This window comes from Corylus avellana, chromosome ca3, assembly GCF_901000735.1.
Source record: "Corylus avellana chromosome ca3, CavTom2PMs-1.0".
In the NCBI taxonomy this organism is placed as follows: domain Eukaryota; kingdom Viridiplantae; phylum Streptophyta; class Magnoliopsida; order Fagales; family Betulaceae; genus Corylus; species Corylus avellana.
Window position 1 is genome coordinate 7,871,240 of NC_081543.1, and position 17,927 is coordinate 7,889,166.

General features: G+C 33.0%; 1 protein-coding gene across 3 annotated transcripts in view; it reads left to right on the forward strand.

The window, feature by feature from the left end:
- Nucleotides 1–14,075, forward strand: part of LOC132173598 (probable LRR receptor-like serine/threonine-protein kinase At1g56140) — a 23,172-nt gene extending 9,097 nt beyond the window's left edge. The window contains exons 1-23 of one of the 3 annotated variants that reach the window (XM_059585130.1): nucleotides 2,184–2,250; nucleotides 2,471–2,542; nucleotides 2,759–2,830; nucleotides 2,923–2,994; nucleotides 3,272–3,343; nucleotides 3,791–3,862; nucleotides 3,980–4,051; nucleotides 4,269–4,340; nucleotides 4,447–4,518; nucleotides 4,618–4,689; nucleotides 5,175–5,246; nucleotides 5,336–5,401; nucleotides 6,254–6,319; nucleotides 6,533–6,577; nucleotides 8,011–8,069; nucleotides 8,405–8,778; nucleotides 9,404–9,602; nucleotides 9,678–9,845; nucleotides 10,353–10,471; nucleotides 11,659–11,869; nucleotides 12,022–12,253; nucleotides 12,371–12,521; nucleotides 13,344–14,075. In XM_059585130.1, coding sequence (XP_059441113.1) covers nucleotides 2,249–2,250; nucleotides 2,471–2,542; nucleotides 2,759–2,830; nucleotides 2,923–2,994; nucleotides 3,272–3,343; nucleotides 3,791–3,862; nucleotides 3,980–4,051; nucleotides 4,269–4,340; nucleotides 4,447–4,518; nucleotides 4,618–4,689; nucleotides 5,175–5,246; nucleotides 5,336–5,401; nucleotides 6,254–6,319; nucleotides 6,533–6,577; nucleotides 8,011–8,069; nucleotides 8,405–8,778; nucleotides 9,404–9,602; nucleotides 9,678–9,845; nucleotides 10,353–10,471; nucleotides 11,659–11,869; nucleotides 12,022–12,253; nucleotides 12,371–12,521; nucleotides 13,344–13,718 — 2,787 coding nt within the window. In that variant the 5' untranslated portion in view covers nucleotides 2,184–2,248 and the 3' untranslated portion in view covers nucleotides 13,719–14,075. Of the gene's footprint in view, nucleotides 1–2,183; nucleotides 2,251–2,280; nucleotides 2,369–2,470; nucleotides 2,543–2,758; nucleotides 2,831–2,922; nucleotides 2,995–3,271; nucleotides 3,344–3,790; nucleotides 3,863–3,979; nucleotides 4,052–4,268; nucleotides 4,341–4,446; nucleotides 4,519–4,617; nucleotides 4,690–5,174; nucleotides 5,247–5,335; nucleotides 5,402–6,253; nucleotides 6,320–6,532; nucleotides 6,578–8,010; nucleotides 8,070–8,404; nucleotides 8,779–9,403; nucleotides 9,603–9,677; nucleotides 9,846–10,352; nucleotides 10,472–11,658; nucleotides 11,870–12,021; nucleotides 12,254–12,370; nucleotides 12,522–13,343 lie in introns of those variants that run through there. The other 2 variants (XM_059585129.1, XM_059585128.1) reach the window with 2 other exon arrangements.
- Nucleotides 14,076–17,927: the final 3,852 nt, after the last annotated feature.

Below are 17,927 nucleotides of genomic sequence, written 5' to 3' on the forward strand. Positions count from 1 at the left end.
TCCAATCTACCCATGCACTCTTCTTTACAGTAGTAACAGGCTGACAACGGTCTAGAAAATAAATAAATAAAAACTAGTTGACAACAAAGACTTAGAAAACAATAAAAAATAAAATAAATTGAGAAACTTCACTTAGTCGTCTGAATTATCACTTATTTTGCAATATCCTTTTAAAGTTCAAAACCTCTCAATTTAATGTATCGAACTTTTAATTTTTTTCAATGTCTCACATCTGTTAGGATTTTTCGTTAAATTTCAACAAAATTCCCAAAATACCTGCCTTTTTTTTTTTAAGAAAAGATATTTAAAACTTTTTTTCAAAGATTGAGGTATGGGTATTTTTGCAAATACCGTTAAATTCGGACCACCGCCTCAATCTTTGTAATTTTTTTATTTTTTATTTCCTAAAACAAATGAGGGTATTTTGGGTAAGTGAAGTTTCCCAAAGAGATTTTTTATCTTTCAAATTTAGGTCATAAAACAATACATATTTTGCACAAATTTCAATGAAAAAAAAAAAAAGAAAAAAGAAGAAATTTGGCAACAGAAGGCCATGTGGCACAATAAGTAACATATACACATCAATATATATATATATTTTTTTGGGAATGTTAGGAGTACTAACTTTTTTACTAACGGATGCTTACTAAACTGATGCGTAACTCATTAAATGGAAAAAAATAAAATAATTAATTAAGAGAAATATAACGAATACCAAAATGAGCTACACATCAGTTTAGTAAGCCTCTGTTGGTAAAAGAGTTAATACCCCTAATATTTTTTTTTAAAAGTTTGATTTTGTTATAAAATATTCCCTTATATATATATATATATATATATATATATATATATATATATATATATATTTATGAAATTCCTGATATGGCACTTCTCTTACCACATGGTCGTTTGTTGCCAAATCTCTTTTTATTTTACTTTTTATGAAATTTTTTAGCAAAAATACTTAAAATTTATGAGTGGTATTAGTTACTTATGGAAGTATTATCAAATTCTTATTTTAATAGTTACTTATTTGAGTTTTCTTAAGGTAAAAGTTTTTTTTTTTTTCTTGTTATATAAGTAATTTGGAATTCCTTATTCAACAAAGAGCATGAGTTGGACCTATAAATAAAGCATCGTGGTTTCAGCACAAGTTTGAGAGGGACTTTAGCCTAAAGTCGTCCTCTTTTATGTGGGAAGTGGCTTGCTAACTTTTGAGGCTGAAAGTGCCCGCGTGAGTTGGGCTTTGGTCTATTGGACTTAAGTTTGAGCATTTGTCACCACCTCTTATATTGCATCTTTTGTTAGTGGAATTTCTCCCAAAAACTTTTCTCTTATGGAAGTAGATTTTTATGTTGAACCATGTAAATATTGTCTTTTGAGTGTAATTAACTTATTTCATTTCTGTCCTCAAGGAGTAGTTCAATTGACTGAAGACCATGCCTTATGAAGCGGAGGTTACTAGTTCGAATCTCATCTACCCCTCTTGTGTGAACATGTAAAAAAAAAACTTATTTCATTTCCCTCTTCTCTACTAGGTTGTCATCCAATATTTTGTTATAATAACCTAGTATCAAAACTTTTTTCCGTCACAATAGTTACAAGGGCACTTTTGGGTGTGCAATTTTTTTTTTTTTTTTTTTACTTAACTTAATTCAAAATTGCAAATATCGAGAAAAAAAAAAGTTGAGATTATGTTTGAGTTGTTTGAAGAATATAAAATATAATAATAAAAAATCTAATTAAAAAATAAAAAAATATATATTACAAAAAACAAAAAAACAGAAAGAAAAAAAATATATATATTAGGGGTGGTATTGAACCACCCCTAGGGGTGGCCGAGCCACCCCCAAGTAGCTGCTTGCGGTGGATTGGCCACCCCTAAATTTTACATGAGCCACCCCTAAAAAGTGCTTGGGGAGGGTGGATCAGCAACCCTAAGCCACCCCCAGCCGCTAGTTGGGGGTTTAGGGGTGGTGCCGGCCACCACCCCTATATATATATATATATTTTATTGATTTTTAAAATTTTTATTTAATGTTTTTTATTAGTTTGGTTGAATAAAGCTCAAAAATTTTGAGTTGAGTTGAGTTGAGTTGAGTCTTAGTGATGTCAAATCACCCTGAAAAAGAGAAAAAAGTTGGGAAAAATTACCTTCCCAAACAAGCCCGAGTCTTGAGCAGGCATTCATCTACCACCGTAGATTAAACTTACAATTTTGAACTTCAACTAATTAAATTCACATAAAATGTGAGCAATTTCAATACAAATTGAAGTGCAATCCTTCCATATGATAATCAACTTTTTGGTTTTAAATGACCTTGAAAAGTTAAATAAAATTATGTTAAGCAACCGACACATAGGTTATGTAATGGCGGACAACTTACACTTTCAAGTATCTTGAACATCTTGCATGTATTAATCTTCCATTTTTTTGATTGCTTGTTTCTTGAATTTATTTTCTTTGCAGGAAGGTTTATGCATTGAGTGTTGTCGGTGTAATCCCAGAAGAGCTATGGACTCTAAATTTCCTCACCAATCTGTATGGTTTATTCTTTAATGTTTGTTTAGTTGGGTTTTGCATGAATTTTGGTTACCTTCTTTCTCATGTAAGCTAGGATTGAACTTAGACCTTGAATTTGTGGTTCACAATATCAACCAATTGAAATTTATGCTAGATGTGTTCTGCTAGTTTTCCACAATGGTCCATTTGCTTTGGGCACTGTTAAATATGCTAAGCTTCCTCCATTTCTTACAGGATTTTGTCCCAAAATTACTTGACAGGTAACCTGTCTGCTTCCATCAGCAATCTAACTCGCTTGCAATACCTGTAAGCCCATCCTACTTTGATTTGAAACTCCTAGGACATAGTACATTAATATTATTTAACCTTTCCTGTTTTTCTGATGTTTAATGCGTTAGGACTCTTGGCATTAATGCATTATCAGGGGAGCTTCCAAAGGAACTTGGAAACCTTACCGAATTAAAATCATTGTAAGTCATACTCATTCTCAATTTCGTAAGTCATCTATGTGGTGTCTTGATTTTGTTGCTTTTCTACAGATATTTGTGATCTTTTTAAAATGAGACTCATTTGTTCCCGTTGCCTTTATCTTTAGATGGTAGTAGGTTTAAAGAGGTGTTTTCACAAAATAGCATGCCTGTTCTATTGCTTTCTGCATTCCATATACCTGATCTTGATTTTCTGAACCTGAGAGAATAAAATCATTCACTTATAATTCATTTATTGTTTCACTTGTTAAATTTGCAGGTCATTTTCATCAAACAACTTCTCGGGCTCTCTGCCATCTGAGCTTGGGAATTTAGTGAATTTAGAACAAATGTAAGTTCTAGTACAACGCAGATATTATTTAGTGAAATTAAAAAATATATGCAATTTGTAGCCAGGTGATGAAGACTTTGCAAATGGTTCTAATAAAGCTACTACTCTGAGACTCAAGATTATAAGAACTTTGTGACAGCCAATCTTATAATATGCCATATTAAACAGTTTTGCATATGCAAGACTTTGTCTTTTTTCTTTTTCACATGCTAGAGTAAATTAGTAGCGGCAGAAATGATTTGGTTTATATGATATGGCTATTGTAGAGATTACTATGATATTTAATTTGTACACACCATGAGAAAATTTGAAAATTATTCTCTTGAAAAGTTAGCTTGAGGGCGTCTTTCGGTTGTTAAATCCATTATCTAATATTACTAAATTTTCATATGAGCTGAGGATAGGCTGTTATCAGTAGATTCATGTGTAAGTTGTTTGCTTTGACAGCTACATTATTAGTTCTGGAGTTAGTGGTGAGATTCCTTCCACATTTGCTGACTTACGAAACCTCCAAACAATGTAAGAACTTCTTGCCTTCTTTTCCCAGTTGAAAGCTTTCTAAAATGTACATATAGTTAAACATAAAAACAAAAACTGCAACTGAATTGTTTGAGGAAATACTTCTTTTCATCTCAGGTGGGCATCAGACACTGAACTCACAGGCAGGATACCCGACTTCATAGGGAATTGGTCAAAGCTTAGTGACTTGTAAGACGATATTGCTAGACTTAGCCTTTTTTTTTTTTTTTGTCTTTGTTTAATCATCCTTGACAAGGCTCAAGCATTCATTACAACACAATGTCAATAAGAAACATTATTGTTGTAAGACTTATGATTGAGCTAATTTTAATCTGTACTTGTTTATTCTACATAAAAGATGCATTATTCACAATTTCTGATTAACTACTCCCAAATGCTCTTTTAGGAGGCTTCAAGGGAACTCTTTCCAAGGTCCCATACCCTCAACATTTTCCAATTTGACTTCTCTGTCACAGTTGTGAGTGTCTGCATCTTTTAGTTGACTTTTAATTTTTTATTGTGTATATATTTTTTATTTTTCCATTTTGCAGATCTTAACAATCTGATGTCTGATATTACTGTAGGAGAATAGGTGATTTATCTAATGGGAGCTCTTCGCTGGCATTCATAAAGAATATGAAATCTCTAAGTTTATTGTAAGGCAACATCGTAGAGGATATGTAGGATATATGTTTTTTTTCCCTTCTTTGTTGCTTCCTGAATATGGTATAACACTTTAGTTACATGCATTGCAGAGTGCTGAGGAACAGTAACATTTCTGATTCAATTCCATCCAATATAGGAGAATACCAAAAATTGACACAGCTGTAAGTAATAGCCATTGGTTGGTAACTCTTTAGATTCATGCAGGGCTTGTATCATTTTCCAAAGCTATAAAAGCAGGAACCTCTCTATTATTTGTTAGATTGGACCAACTCAACCTGAAAAAAATAATTGTAATGATTGCTGCACTAAAATCTAAGGACTGTTCAAGTTTTGACATAATTATCAGGTTATTTCTCCCAGCTTAAAAAAAATCTGAACTTACCTGGTTTGTAATCAACTTAGGATGACTGCATAGTATATCATACACATCCGATTTCTTTTCATCTTCATTTATCTTTACTCCGTCCTCCTCTTGTTCCTTCTATCTTGTTTAGATGATGTGTAAGGCTTAAATTTTGTCTGCTCCAGTTGCATGAGAATCATAAGTGTTAATCATTTCTTGTTGATAACTGGTTTTATATATCTCACAACCATTTCCTAGTTACTGTTGTATCAGTCCATGTGACAGCATTATATATCTTTTCAGGGATTTGAGCTTCAACAATATAACAGGGCAGATTCCAGACTCCCTTTTCAATTTGAGTTCGCTCTCTTACTTGTAATATGCCTTACTTGCTGAGCTGCACAGTGGACATCCCAACATACTCCTATTTGTATTGAAGCATGCATTGTTTCCTTCATTATCAGGTTTCTTGGAAATAATAAGTTAAACGGCACCCTGCCTGCACAAAAAAGTGCGAATCTTCTCAACATGTAAGTGCATAAGACATTATGTGCATTCACAATATTATAGTGCATTTAAAATGGAGTTTTCTAACAACTGGTTTTCAACTGTAAAAATCATCCCCTTTTGATCGATTAAATTTATTAAGTTTTTCTAAACCGTTTGATGCATATATACCTAGGAATTATATTCTATCTAATGTTGAGCAGTAGTACAGAATCCTATCCCTTATTGAAGATATGCTATTTTAGGGTAGCGCGAGTAACACATCTTAAAATCTTGTTTGAGCTAAGGGAACACTTATACAGTGAGATATACCAATCATATTGGAGAAGATGTAAAAGGAGATCATAAATCTAGGTTCTACACTCAAGTTAATACAAGTTTTGATCTCCATGCAATAAATTACTGATTACTCTAAACGATTAATTGTTTCCTTTTTCTCTTTTGGATTTTCAGTTTTTCTGAAAGCAATTATAGAGTAAATTCTGATCACCACTAGAATGATTTGTACTGGCTTACTTTTATAGTATTTCAAAATTTAAATGTAGGTGAGAATGCAGAGTCATTTCAATTAAAAACTTGAAACTCTTAATAGGATTTTACCTATTTGGAGCTCTTGTATTTACCTATTTGAAGTATCACAACTTTATCTAGATATATGGATTTAGCTAATAGCATAAACAAGTGTAGCATTATGAGGAAAAATGGAAAATAGAGGTTTTGGATTTAAAATTGAGGGGTCAAATTCCAATTTTATTTATTTTTCCTAACTAACTAATGTCACTTGGCTAATGCCTAATTAGTACTGTTCATGGCATTGTTTACTGGTTGGATGGAGCGAGCATGTACCTAACATCCTTGAAATGTTATGCTTTCAGTGATTTGTCGTACAATAACTTGGTGGGAAGCTTTCCTTCTTGGATCAGTGAAGAAAATTTACAACTGTATGTTTACTATTGTTTACTTCATAGTGTCTATTATATTCGAATATTATCTATATTTTCTATTTATTTTTCCAATATCTATTACCTTCTACTCTCGAATAACATTTTTTATTAACAATCGTATAAAAATCTTGAATTTTGAATATGGCCTTGCATACTCTGCATTCACTAATGATGAAACTGACATTTGGATCATATGGGTATACTATGCAGCAATGTAGTTTCCAACAACTTCACGATAGAAAGTTCAAACAGCAGGTAAATCTTTCCAGATTATATTTTCTACTTTTAGTGGTTGAATTTTTTGCCAAGATGAATCTGGAACAAAACAAATTGTTGTTTCCAATCCAGTTAAAAATGTTATTGGTCTCATTGTAATTTGACTCTTGTAAACTACCTAAGTGGTCAATTATGGCCATGAGGTTGTTCGAAACTGATAAATCATGAGGCTCTCAACTTGCTAATTTGTCCTCAAGTACATTTATGAACAAATTTTTCATTTTTTCACTTTTAATGTGGAGCATAAATCATCATTAACTCTTTTCTTCTGATAATTATAATGTTTTACTAGCATTAAATTATAACTAGAAAACTAATTAGCTATTGTTTAGCATGCAAAATTACTTAAAATGTCCATTAAAAGGAGGACCATTGGGGGTTGTTATTGGAGTGGGAGCGTGGCATGGCAAGGTAAGGAAGTAACCGATGGAGAAGAAGCCAAACTGGTCTATTAAGCATAGTTAAGCTTACAAATAAATAAATCACTTCATCCCTAATCTTCCCCATGCCACGACTTCTATAAGTTAGAAAATTCTCGTGCTTAATTAAGATTGTTATGCGTTTTTTTTTCCCTTTACCTTTGTGGTACTCTTGTGTCATGGTGTAATAATATTATGTGATAGCCAAATCAATGCTATTAAATATGGGATAACTAAAAGGCCCAGAAGAAAAAAATATGTGATACCTAAATATTTGTACCTTATCTACACATTGTTTCAAACTTAGATCTGTTAAGGGAGATTCCATCACAAACTCCAACAGCTAGCTAGTCATCATGTACCAAAATATGCAAATTGAAGAATTCATTTTATGAATTAGAAGGGGTCAAGCCATGTCATCTTAATGAGATTTATACAGTCAAATGTCAGTCCTGGCTGAGCATCTATGCTCTCCTAACACAGGACATTGGGAACTAATCTAGAGCATTTAGCCAATTTGATACCTAGCAAGGAGGACTATTGAACCCCAATTGAGTATAGGAAACTTTATTCTGTGACATCATTTCTATCTTAAAAAACCAAAAAAGAAAAGATAAGGTTAGATTTAACAACAAATGTAAAATCAATTCTTTCTAAATATTATACATTTCCGTTCATGAAAATTTTCTGTCCTGTCTAGGATCAATTGCGATACCTTTTACTTGTAGTGATTGCAATTACTATCTTGCATTAGACAACCAAACACATTTCGCATTCAAAGAACCCTCTTTCATCATGGGGCAATCATGCGTTAGTATTATTAGGAGAATGCATATTTGCGTATCACCAAGGGACCGTTTCTGTTATCGGGATTTAAACTTAATCCCAGTAAGAATATTTTGTATGAGTCTGATATAGTTGCTTATAATTTGCATTTCATGTGCAACATTAAATACAATATTCTTTGTCTAAGTTCGTTTCCTTCTGCTTTAGTGCTTTGCCTTCAGGATTGAACTGCCTACAACGGGGCTTTCCTTGCAATCGAGGCTCCTGTAAGTACAGTTAAAAGCATACTCTTGATTCCTAGATTGGAAAGGATTAGTAGGTACTAAGGCAAATATTGTGAGAGCTTGGATTTGAATATATTAATCTTTCTTCTAAGTCAAATATTGAACTTTTTAAAAGATGAACTGAACTATTTTAGTTTCATAGTAAAGGACTAATAGACTTGAATTAGGCTTTAACTTGAACCATATCCAGTGTTGAAATGCATAACATGCTTATGAACACTTCAGGCTATATATATACATTATCCAACCTTGTACAATTTAATCACCTGTTCTGAGCTTACACATTGATTATGTGCTTCTTTTGTATTGGATTTCAGATTATAACTTTAGCATTAAGTGTGGTGGTCCTGAGATTACATCTTCTAGTGGTATTGTCTATGAGAGGGATAACGAGACACTTGGTCCAGCCACATATTATGTGAGCAACACAACCAGGTGGGCTGTTAGCAATGTTGGATATTTCAGTGGGAGCAATGATCCCCAGTACACAAGGACTTTGTTATCTCAATTCCCAAGTATAGACTCAGAGCTGTTCCAGACAGCTAGACTCTCTGCTTCATCATTAAGGTACTATGGCTTGGGGCTTCAGAACGGGAACTACACTGTAAGGCTCCAGTTTGTAGAAACAGATTTTCCAGATACATCCACCTGGCAAAGTCATGGGAGGCGTATCTTTGATATTTATATGCAGGTCTGGATCATATTATTGAATTGTTTTAGATCAAAGTGTTCTCTTTGGAAATGATTTTTCATTACCTTCTAAGTTCTTTCAACCCAATGTATATTAGTTTTCATTCAATAAGCATGATTTTTTAAAAAACAAAAAACAAAAAACAAATAAACAGATAAGATAGATTGTGTAGAATGATAATAATCGTACATCTTGATCGGGGATTATGATGGTCTCAAAAAGACTGAAAACACGCAACAATCCATGTGAGTCTATATTTCTTGGACAAAGATTTTTTAAATTTTTTAACATATTGTATGGAGTAGATTTATTCAAAATCTCAACCATTATTTTTAATTAAATTTTGGAGATTCTATTTTATTAATTTTTTTGATAAATAATAAGATGATAAATGATAAGTGATAAATACTGATACAACAAAGTCCTCATCAATAGTTAAGAACATTTATTAGTAGAATGCCAATTTTAAGAGATCATGATGGATATCTCTCAACCAAAAAAAAAAAAAAGGTGTCTTAACAAATTTATTGACGGTCTTATACATCAATCAAGAAGTTACCTTGGATATGATGGATATTGGCGTCATTTGTGTTTTTGTTTAAAGGTTTGACTTTGTTTATTCCAGGGGAATCGTTTATTAAAGGATTTTGACATACGAAAGGAGGCTGGTGGAGTCTCTTTGCAACCCGTTCAGAAGGAATTTCAGGTCCAGGTATCAGAAAACTACCTTGAAATCCATCTCTTTTGGGCTGGAAAAGGAACCTGCTGCATACCTCGTCAAGGTACTTATGGACCTTCTATTTCAGCCATCAGTGCTACCCCAGGTAATATAGTGCAAAAATTGTAGTCGCAATTCAGAAGATTAAGAACATGTTGTTGATGGTCTTGCTTTTGTATAGACTTTACACCCACAGGTGATAACAAACTTCCAAGCAGCAAGAAGAATAATAGGACTGGTCTGATCGTAGGTGTCGTTATTGGTGCTGGAGTTTTAAGCTTTCTGTCTGCTTTTGTGGTTTTCTATATTGTTCGAAGAAGAAAACAGCTTCCAACCAGTGATGATGCGGGTAAGTCAAAAGCCATATTGTATGTCTATTCTAGTTGTCAAAGTTCATTCATTTTTTAGTCTACATATTAGAAACATGCAACTTTTGCCTATGTGTGAGTCTATATTATTTATTTATTAGTGAGGTTGAAATTGTGTTAAGTAGAAATTGCAGTGTATCATATCATGTTTATGACAACAGCTACGTCAAGGCAATTTTACCAAAACCTCTTCTATATGTCTGCTAAATAATACAGACACACACATACACAACAGCAAAGAGTAGGGTAAAATGTAAGTTACTTCGCTGATAAAACCCCATTCTATAGACAACTTTCTATATATATTCTTGCTACTGAATCTCCCATCTTCAGTGCAACAACATTTTGGACTAAAACACATTGATGATTATTTCTTAACAAAAGGAGACATCCTCAATTTAACATGTAAAACTATACTGCATTTTCACTCACAAACCACTGAAGCAAATTGATAAGCAGATCAACCTGTGTTTATGTTGAAAATGCAGAGCTCTTGGGAATAGATGCTAAAACATTCACTTTCACCTACGCTGAACTAAAGACAGCTACAGAAGAATTTAGTCCTGCTAACAAGCTTGGAGAGGGAGGATTTGGACCTGTCTTTAAGGTAAGTCCTTATTCTAATCAAGGACAAAAAGTGGCTAAACCTATGTTAGTGGACAAAAATTTAGTTGACTATCTGATATAACTCTAGAGCTGTTATATATCTATTGCAATTTCCAAGAAGTAATGAAGCAAAACTTGCAACATCACCTTTCCACGATTTCTTTTATTTTCTTTTATTTATTGTTCCTTATGTTTCCTGCCTTTCTTTTCTTTTTTTTGTGAAATTGCATGCACTCCTTACCATGGTATCTTGTGCTTATGATTGGTAAGATGCTGACAATTGCAATTGTTGTAGAAGTGAAACAAAAATACTTAAAGATTCATAATATGATGTCCGGATCCGGATTCTCTGTTATTCCTTTCACAAAGAAAGGGGCTGGGTAATAATAGAGGCATTGTGAGGGGAACTTCCTTGCCCAAAGAGGAGGGGGCAAGGATAAGAGGGATCCTCAATTGCTGGAGTTCCCTGTCCTATGATATTCATAAACCTTTTCTATTTCTTCTACCAGTTCTAATACACTTGCATTTTCTATTATGGTTATCTTTTGACCTTAGTTAAAGTTGAAAGATATTCAAAGTTCTTAATCAAATGAAGAAAGAAGAAACATATTTTGTAGTTATTTTCTGATTCACGCCACTTTCCCAAATTCAAATTTGTATAAGTTGCCATATTATAATCTTTACACTTTTTTTTTTCGTGGTCTGGTTACACATACTCAAAATTATGGTTTTTATTCCTCTTTTAGGGCTACCTTGGAATTAGGACTCTTCAATGCAACTTGTTCTTTACATTCAGTATACTAAAAGAAGAAAGCATTCTATGGTGAAATTAGGTCCATTATATCTCAATTGGCTAGAAATTTCTATTAAAAATTAGTGATTAACAGAAGAAAAAAAAAAAGAAAAGAAGTTTATAGAGAGTGAAGGATTGCATATATATATATATATATATATATATATATATATAAAAAGTAAAATTTTGAACTGATGATTTCAGCAATTTTATTTTTTTCATGGATGGTGTAAAGTTTAAGTTGTGTAAATTAAATTTATTTAAGCCATCCACCCTACTCAGCCAGACTATCATTTTCTATTTACATTGATAGATCAAAATCATCCCTGTAGATGACTAATGGTTTTTAAAAATATTTTCTGTCACATTTTTTTTTTTCTGACACTACTAAATAGGGAACACTTCTTGACGGGAGAGTAATTGCTGTGAAGCAACTATCTGTAGTATCACACCAAGGAAAGAACCAGTTCATAACTGAGATTGCTACTATATCTGCTGTGCAACACCGCAACCTTGTGAAATTGTACGGATGTTGCATTGAGGGAGATCAACGACTACTTGTTTATGAGTTTCTAGAGAATAGAAGTCTTGATCAAGCGTTATTTGGTATGTGAATGCGTCTTTGCACTTGCTCTCTCTCTCTCTCTCTCTCTCTCTATATATATATATATATATATATATATGCACGTGTGTGTTTATTTGTCTATGTATGTATTATGTATTAAGCAGATTAAGTTTTATATGCTTGCATGAGGCAGGTAAAAGAAGTTTGAATCTCGACTGGTCAACACGTTTTGATATATGCTTGGGTGTAGCAAGAGGTTTAGCATATCTTCATGAGGAGTCACGACTTCGAATTGTGCACAGAGATGTGAAGGCCAGTAATATCCTGCTTGACTCTGATCTCATCCCCAAAATATCAGACTTTGGCTTGGCCAAGCTTTACGATGATAAAAAGACCCACATAAGCACCCGTGTTGCAGGAACTATGTAAGATCATGAAGGCTTAGTTGGGCACCTTGTCTTTCTGAACTATATAATCCTTTATTTTGTCTTTTTTATAAGCTATCTTGTACTAATTTTTGCATATGATTATTACTGATGTAGTGGGTATCTTGCACCGGAGTACGCCATGCGTGGGCACCTTACGGAGAAGGCTGATGTGTTTGCCTTTGGTGTTGTGGCTCTAGAGATTGTTAGCGGGAGGCCAAATGCTGACTCAAGCTTGGAAGAAGAGAAAGTATATCTTCTTGAATGGGTACGAACAATATTTTTATGCTCCATGTTTCCATTGTTACCTGTCGTCTAATGAGATGGATTTTTCAGTCCACTTCGAAAAGTTCCAGTAGCATTTATCTTTCTGTAGCTATGGGTTCCAAGTTAAAATAGTCATGACCATCCATACTTATATATATTTTGCTTCTTCCAAAAAGCTGAAACAAGATTAAAACTTGGATCATATTAGGAGGAAATTCTGGATGTCTCAAGGCAGCAGAATAATTTTACCTGCTTATACAGAGCATCCAGAAATGAGTCCAGTAGCATACTTAACAGGAAATGATATGAGTCTCCGTAGCCAAATCTCCCTTAGTAAGACCTTACTTTTGTGACTCACACTATGAAATGGCCTCTGTCGAAGTTATTTTTGAAATTCAAGATAAGACATAAGTTCCAGTTTACTTTGTGATGATCCCGATTTATGAAGTGTACACTAAACTTCATTGATAGTGAAATGTCAATCTGGATGTGTCTGTTATCCATATGGCACAGCACATTTTACATGAGTGTTTAAAACCGAGTGACTTCGTAGAATCACAAAATGAGGCTGCGGAAGAGTTACGAAAATCGACTGGATTTATCTAGATCTTCTGCAAAATATAGTTGCCTCCTTGAAACAATTAGAATACTCACTTCCAACAGGTTTATACTAAATTCTGAACCATTGAGACTCATTGAAACAATTGGACTGCTCACATCCACCACCTTTATAGTAGCATATTCCTCATTGTAACAATTGGAATACTCGCCACCACCTTTTTTGTATTATATTTTGAAGCCTGATAACACATATCCTTCTCAGGCTTGGCATTTACATGAAAGCAATTGTGAAGTCGGTCTTATAGACTCAACATTATCAAAGTTCAATGAGGAAGAAGTAAAGCGCATGATAGGAGTATCTCTTTTGTGCACACAAGCATCCCCAACGTTACGGCCATCAATGTCGCGTGTGGTGGCAATGCTTTCGGGAGATATTGAAGTGAGCTCTGTAACTTCAAGGCCTGGATATTTGACTGACTGGAAATTTGATGATGAAAGCAGCTTATTGAGTGATGTTGCAATCCATGCTAGCAATTTCAACTCATTAGCAAGTACAAGCATAATGGGTGATGCAGAGATTTCACCAGCAAATGTTTCTAAAACCATGCTCGATGAGATCATCAAAGAGGGTAGGTGAGAATCGATTTTTTTTTTTTTTTTTTTTTTTTTTTCCTTCGGGTAAATTTACAAACGTTGTATTCTTCAATTCCAGGCATAATATGTGATCATGCAATTTTAGATCTACTTGATTGTAAATTAATTTTTCATTTTATTTTTTCCTGAGGTATTGGCACCCTCCTTGCATGTTAGTATAGACTATAGAGGTGCAGACATTAAGGCACTAATTCAGGAATGCCTTCACACTGAGGTGGAAACTACAAGTTTGTCTTATAAGCCCCCTTTACTGTCAGGAAATTCTTTAACAAATTGTTTAGATGGAGTGATTTGGAATGGGTGGAACAAACAGAGTAGGGCTCCATTTCTGTCCCCTGAATCCCTGATTAATTAGGGTGAGATTTCATTTTGATCCATTCAACAAATGAGAACGAAAATGATAATCAATCTGTATGTTTTAGGCGAAAAGAAAATAAGGGTAAGGGAAAGAAGTTTAGATCTTCTAGTCGTAAGAACAATTCCTGTACACTGGTAATGTGAATAGGACTCGTCAAAGCTTTTATATAGTTTTGAATAGTACAAGTCATTACCCTATTTTCATGTAAAATTTAATTATATATTCCTTTGGGTGGAAACCCTCCTGTGGATTGGCCATTAATTAGTTTCAAAGGTAAATCCCTTCGCAGCCTAGTAGCTAAAATGATGTTTGCAGCAACAGTTTATGGAATTTGGCGTGAGAGAAATGCTAGAATGTTTCAGGGAGTTGGTAATGTGTCTTTTTTATGAGATTGTGTATTGGGTGAGGGCTAGGATCAAACTCCCTACATGGGTTGGATCTGTAAAATCTAACCTGGACCATGAACATTGGAAATGGAGATGGTCCTGAACTCCTGATCCTCCACGAAGTGGGTAGTGGCAAATGCCTCTTTTAAACAAGATTCTGTCAGGAATTTTCTCATACACCATCTTCACAAGTCCAATCTCTACACATTTCATATAGAAATTCACTAACGTTGTACGAACAAATGAGGTCAAATTGAACCTAGATTGCGAAAACACACATATGGACATGCTAACCCTCTTCAAAGGTTGACCCTTTTCCACACAACTAAATCATATGAGAACCAACTTGCACAAAACGCATTTTACAGGCATCTCACTTCATACAATCTCTATTGTCATTGTATCTTGCTAATTGGATAAGAAAGAGGGAAAAACTTGGACCTGAAGAGGCAGCACAACTTGGAGTATGGATGATGCACTCGCTTCTATACGTAGAAGCTTGCCTAGGCCCTAGGGGGTGAAAGAGTGCAGAGGGCGACAATTTTGGAGAAAGAGGAGGAAATAAGAAAGGGAATGAGAAGTGTGGTGGTAACCAAACGATAGATTTTGGAGTGAGGCTTTTTTTATAAAAAATAAAAAATAAATAATAAATAAATAAATAAATATTAATTAAATAATATTTAATTTAATATTATATTTTAATATAAAAATAATTCTTCTGACTTTTTGGAACTCATTATTAAGGTCAAGTTTTTTCTAACATCTCTTTTCTTTTTCTTTTTTTTTTTTGTTAAATCATTGCTCATATATGGAATGATTTTAAGGACTTGAACAATTAGTTGTTCGAAAAAAATGAAATTGGAGAAGAAGAGAATAATTCAAATTTGAATAAGACTTAAATAGAGAAATAGAGAGAAAAAAACATAAACTTATAAATAGGAGTTTGTAATTGAATAAAAGGAAAACTTCACAAATAATCCATGAACTGCCAGGTAATTTGCAAAGACCCTCCAAATTTTAAAACCTCTTAATTTTATCCCTCAAACTTTTAATTTGATGTAATAAAGTACCCTTAATTTTTAGACATTAAAAGTGATGATATGATGTTTATACTTCTGAAACTTTTATAAAATTTAAATTTACCCTTAAATTTAAATTGAAATAAAAATATAAATAAATTGAAGGACAATTTAGTCTTTTTTAGTGGTTCCCTTTAGGGTTTAACTGTAAAAATTGACAAATATGGGTTAATTGCATCAAATTGAAAGTTTAAGGAAGTGAAATTGAGAGTTTTAAAAATCTGAAGAGTCTTCTCAAAACGCATAGTAGTGTAGGTGTTCTAAGTGAAGTTATCCATTGAATAAAATATTCAAAGACTTTTCATATTCTTAACATTTAATTTCTTTAATGTTGGAATTCAATCATGAATTCATATTTTGTGGACAAAAGTAATTTCTATGTCTCGCGTTAGAGAGAGAAAAAAAAAAAAAAACCCATATCCCATCCAATGATGATCCAGTAGCCAATTAGGAGTTAAGATTATAGTTGATTACTCATTAACTATTATTGTAAATTATGACTACTCATTACAATGCCCAAAGTATCTTCTTGTTCTCGTTAGAAACTAGCTCTCTTTTTAAGCCATTTTCAAACATTGTGACGTTTATCGACTCTTCTCTCTCCCTTGCCTTATTGAATGAGAATTTATAGTGGCATCATATATAGTACGTCACAAAAGATCACCTGACTCTTAAATAATTTTGGTAGACCATCTATAGCAGCAAGAGCTATTTAGGTAATAAAAAAGTCTTCTTTTTATATTTTGGAGAAAAATGTAAAATCAGTTCATGTGGTTTATCTGATTTGTAATTAATTTCATGTGGTATTAAAATGAACTCAAAGGTTTCTGATGTATGCCAAAAAAACAATATAGTCCTTATAGTTAAATTTCGTTCACTGATTTAACAAATTCTGATAGCGTGAAACGTTAAAACCAATAAAATTGTGATGCTTATCAGTTTTGGTTTCCTTGGTTAAGAGCCTGTTTGAATGTACGTTTGAGGAGTTTAAAAGTACGTTTAACACTCAAAAAGTCCGTTTGAAAAAAAAAAAAGTACATGTTTAAGGCGAAAAGAAAATAAGGTGATGCACTGGCTTCTATACGTAGAAGCTTGCCTAGGCCCTAGGGGGTGAAAGAGTGCAGAGGGCGACAATTTTGGAGAAATTGGAGGAAATAAGTAAGGGAGTGAGGAGGAGTGTGGTGGTAAACAAACGATAGCTTTGGAGTGAGGCATTTTTTTAAAATTTTTTTTTTTAATATTAATTAAATAATATTTAATTTAATATAAAAATAATTCTTCTGACTTTTTGAAACTCATTATTAAGGTCTTATATTCAAGTTTTTCTAACATCTCTCTCTTTTTTTTTTTTTTGGTTAAATCATTGATCATATATGGAATGATTTTAAGGACTTGAACAATTAGTTGTTAGAAATTAATGAAAATGGAGAAGAAGAGAAGAATTCAAATTTGAATAAGACTTAAATAGAGAAATAGAGAGAAAAAACATAAACTTATAAATAGGAGTTTGTAATTAAATAAAGGGAAAACTTCACAAATAATCTATGAATTGCCACGCGATTTGAAAAGATTCTCAAAATTTCAAAACCTCTTAATTTTACCCATCAAACTTTCAATTTGATGCAATAAATCCTCATCAGTTTTTGGACGTTAAAAGTGATGACATGATCTTTATACTCTGAAACTTTTATAAAATTTCAAATTTACCCTTAAATTTAAATTGAAATAAAAATATAAATAAATTGAAGGGTAATTTGGTCTTTTTTAGTGGTTCCCGTTAGGGTTTAACTGTAACAATTGACAAATAAGGGTCAATTGCATCAAATTGAAAGTTCAGGGGGGTGAAATTGAGAGTTTTAAACATTTAGGGAGTCTTCTTAAAACGCGTAGTAGTTTATGGGTCCTAAGTGAAGTTATCATTTGAATAAAATATTCAAAGACTCATATTCTTAACATTTAATTTCTTTAATTTTGGAATCCAATCATGAATTTATATTTTGTGGACAAAACTAACCTCTATGTCTCGCGTTAGAGAGAGAGAAAAAAAAAAAAAAAAAACCATATCTCATCCAATGACGATCTAGTAGCAGAGTAGCTAGTTAGGAGTTAAGATTATAGTTGATTACTAATTAACTATTATTATTGTAAATTATGATAAGAATCTTTGACTACTTGCCCAAAATATCATATTGTTCTTGTTAAGAAACTAGCTCTCTTTTTAAGCCATTTTCAAACATTGTGAAGTTTATCCACTCTTCTCTCTCCCTTGCCTTATTGAATGAGAATTTATAGTGGCATCATATATAGTACGTCACAAAGGATCCCCTGACTCTTAAATAATTTTGGTAGACCATCTATAGCAGCAAGAT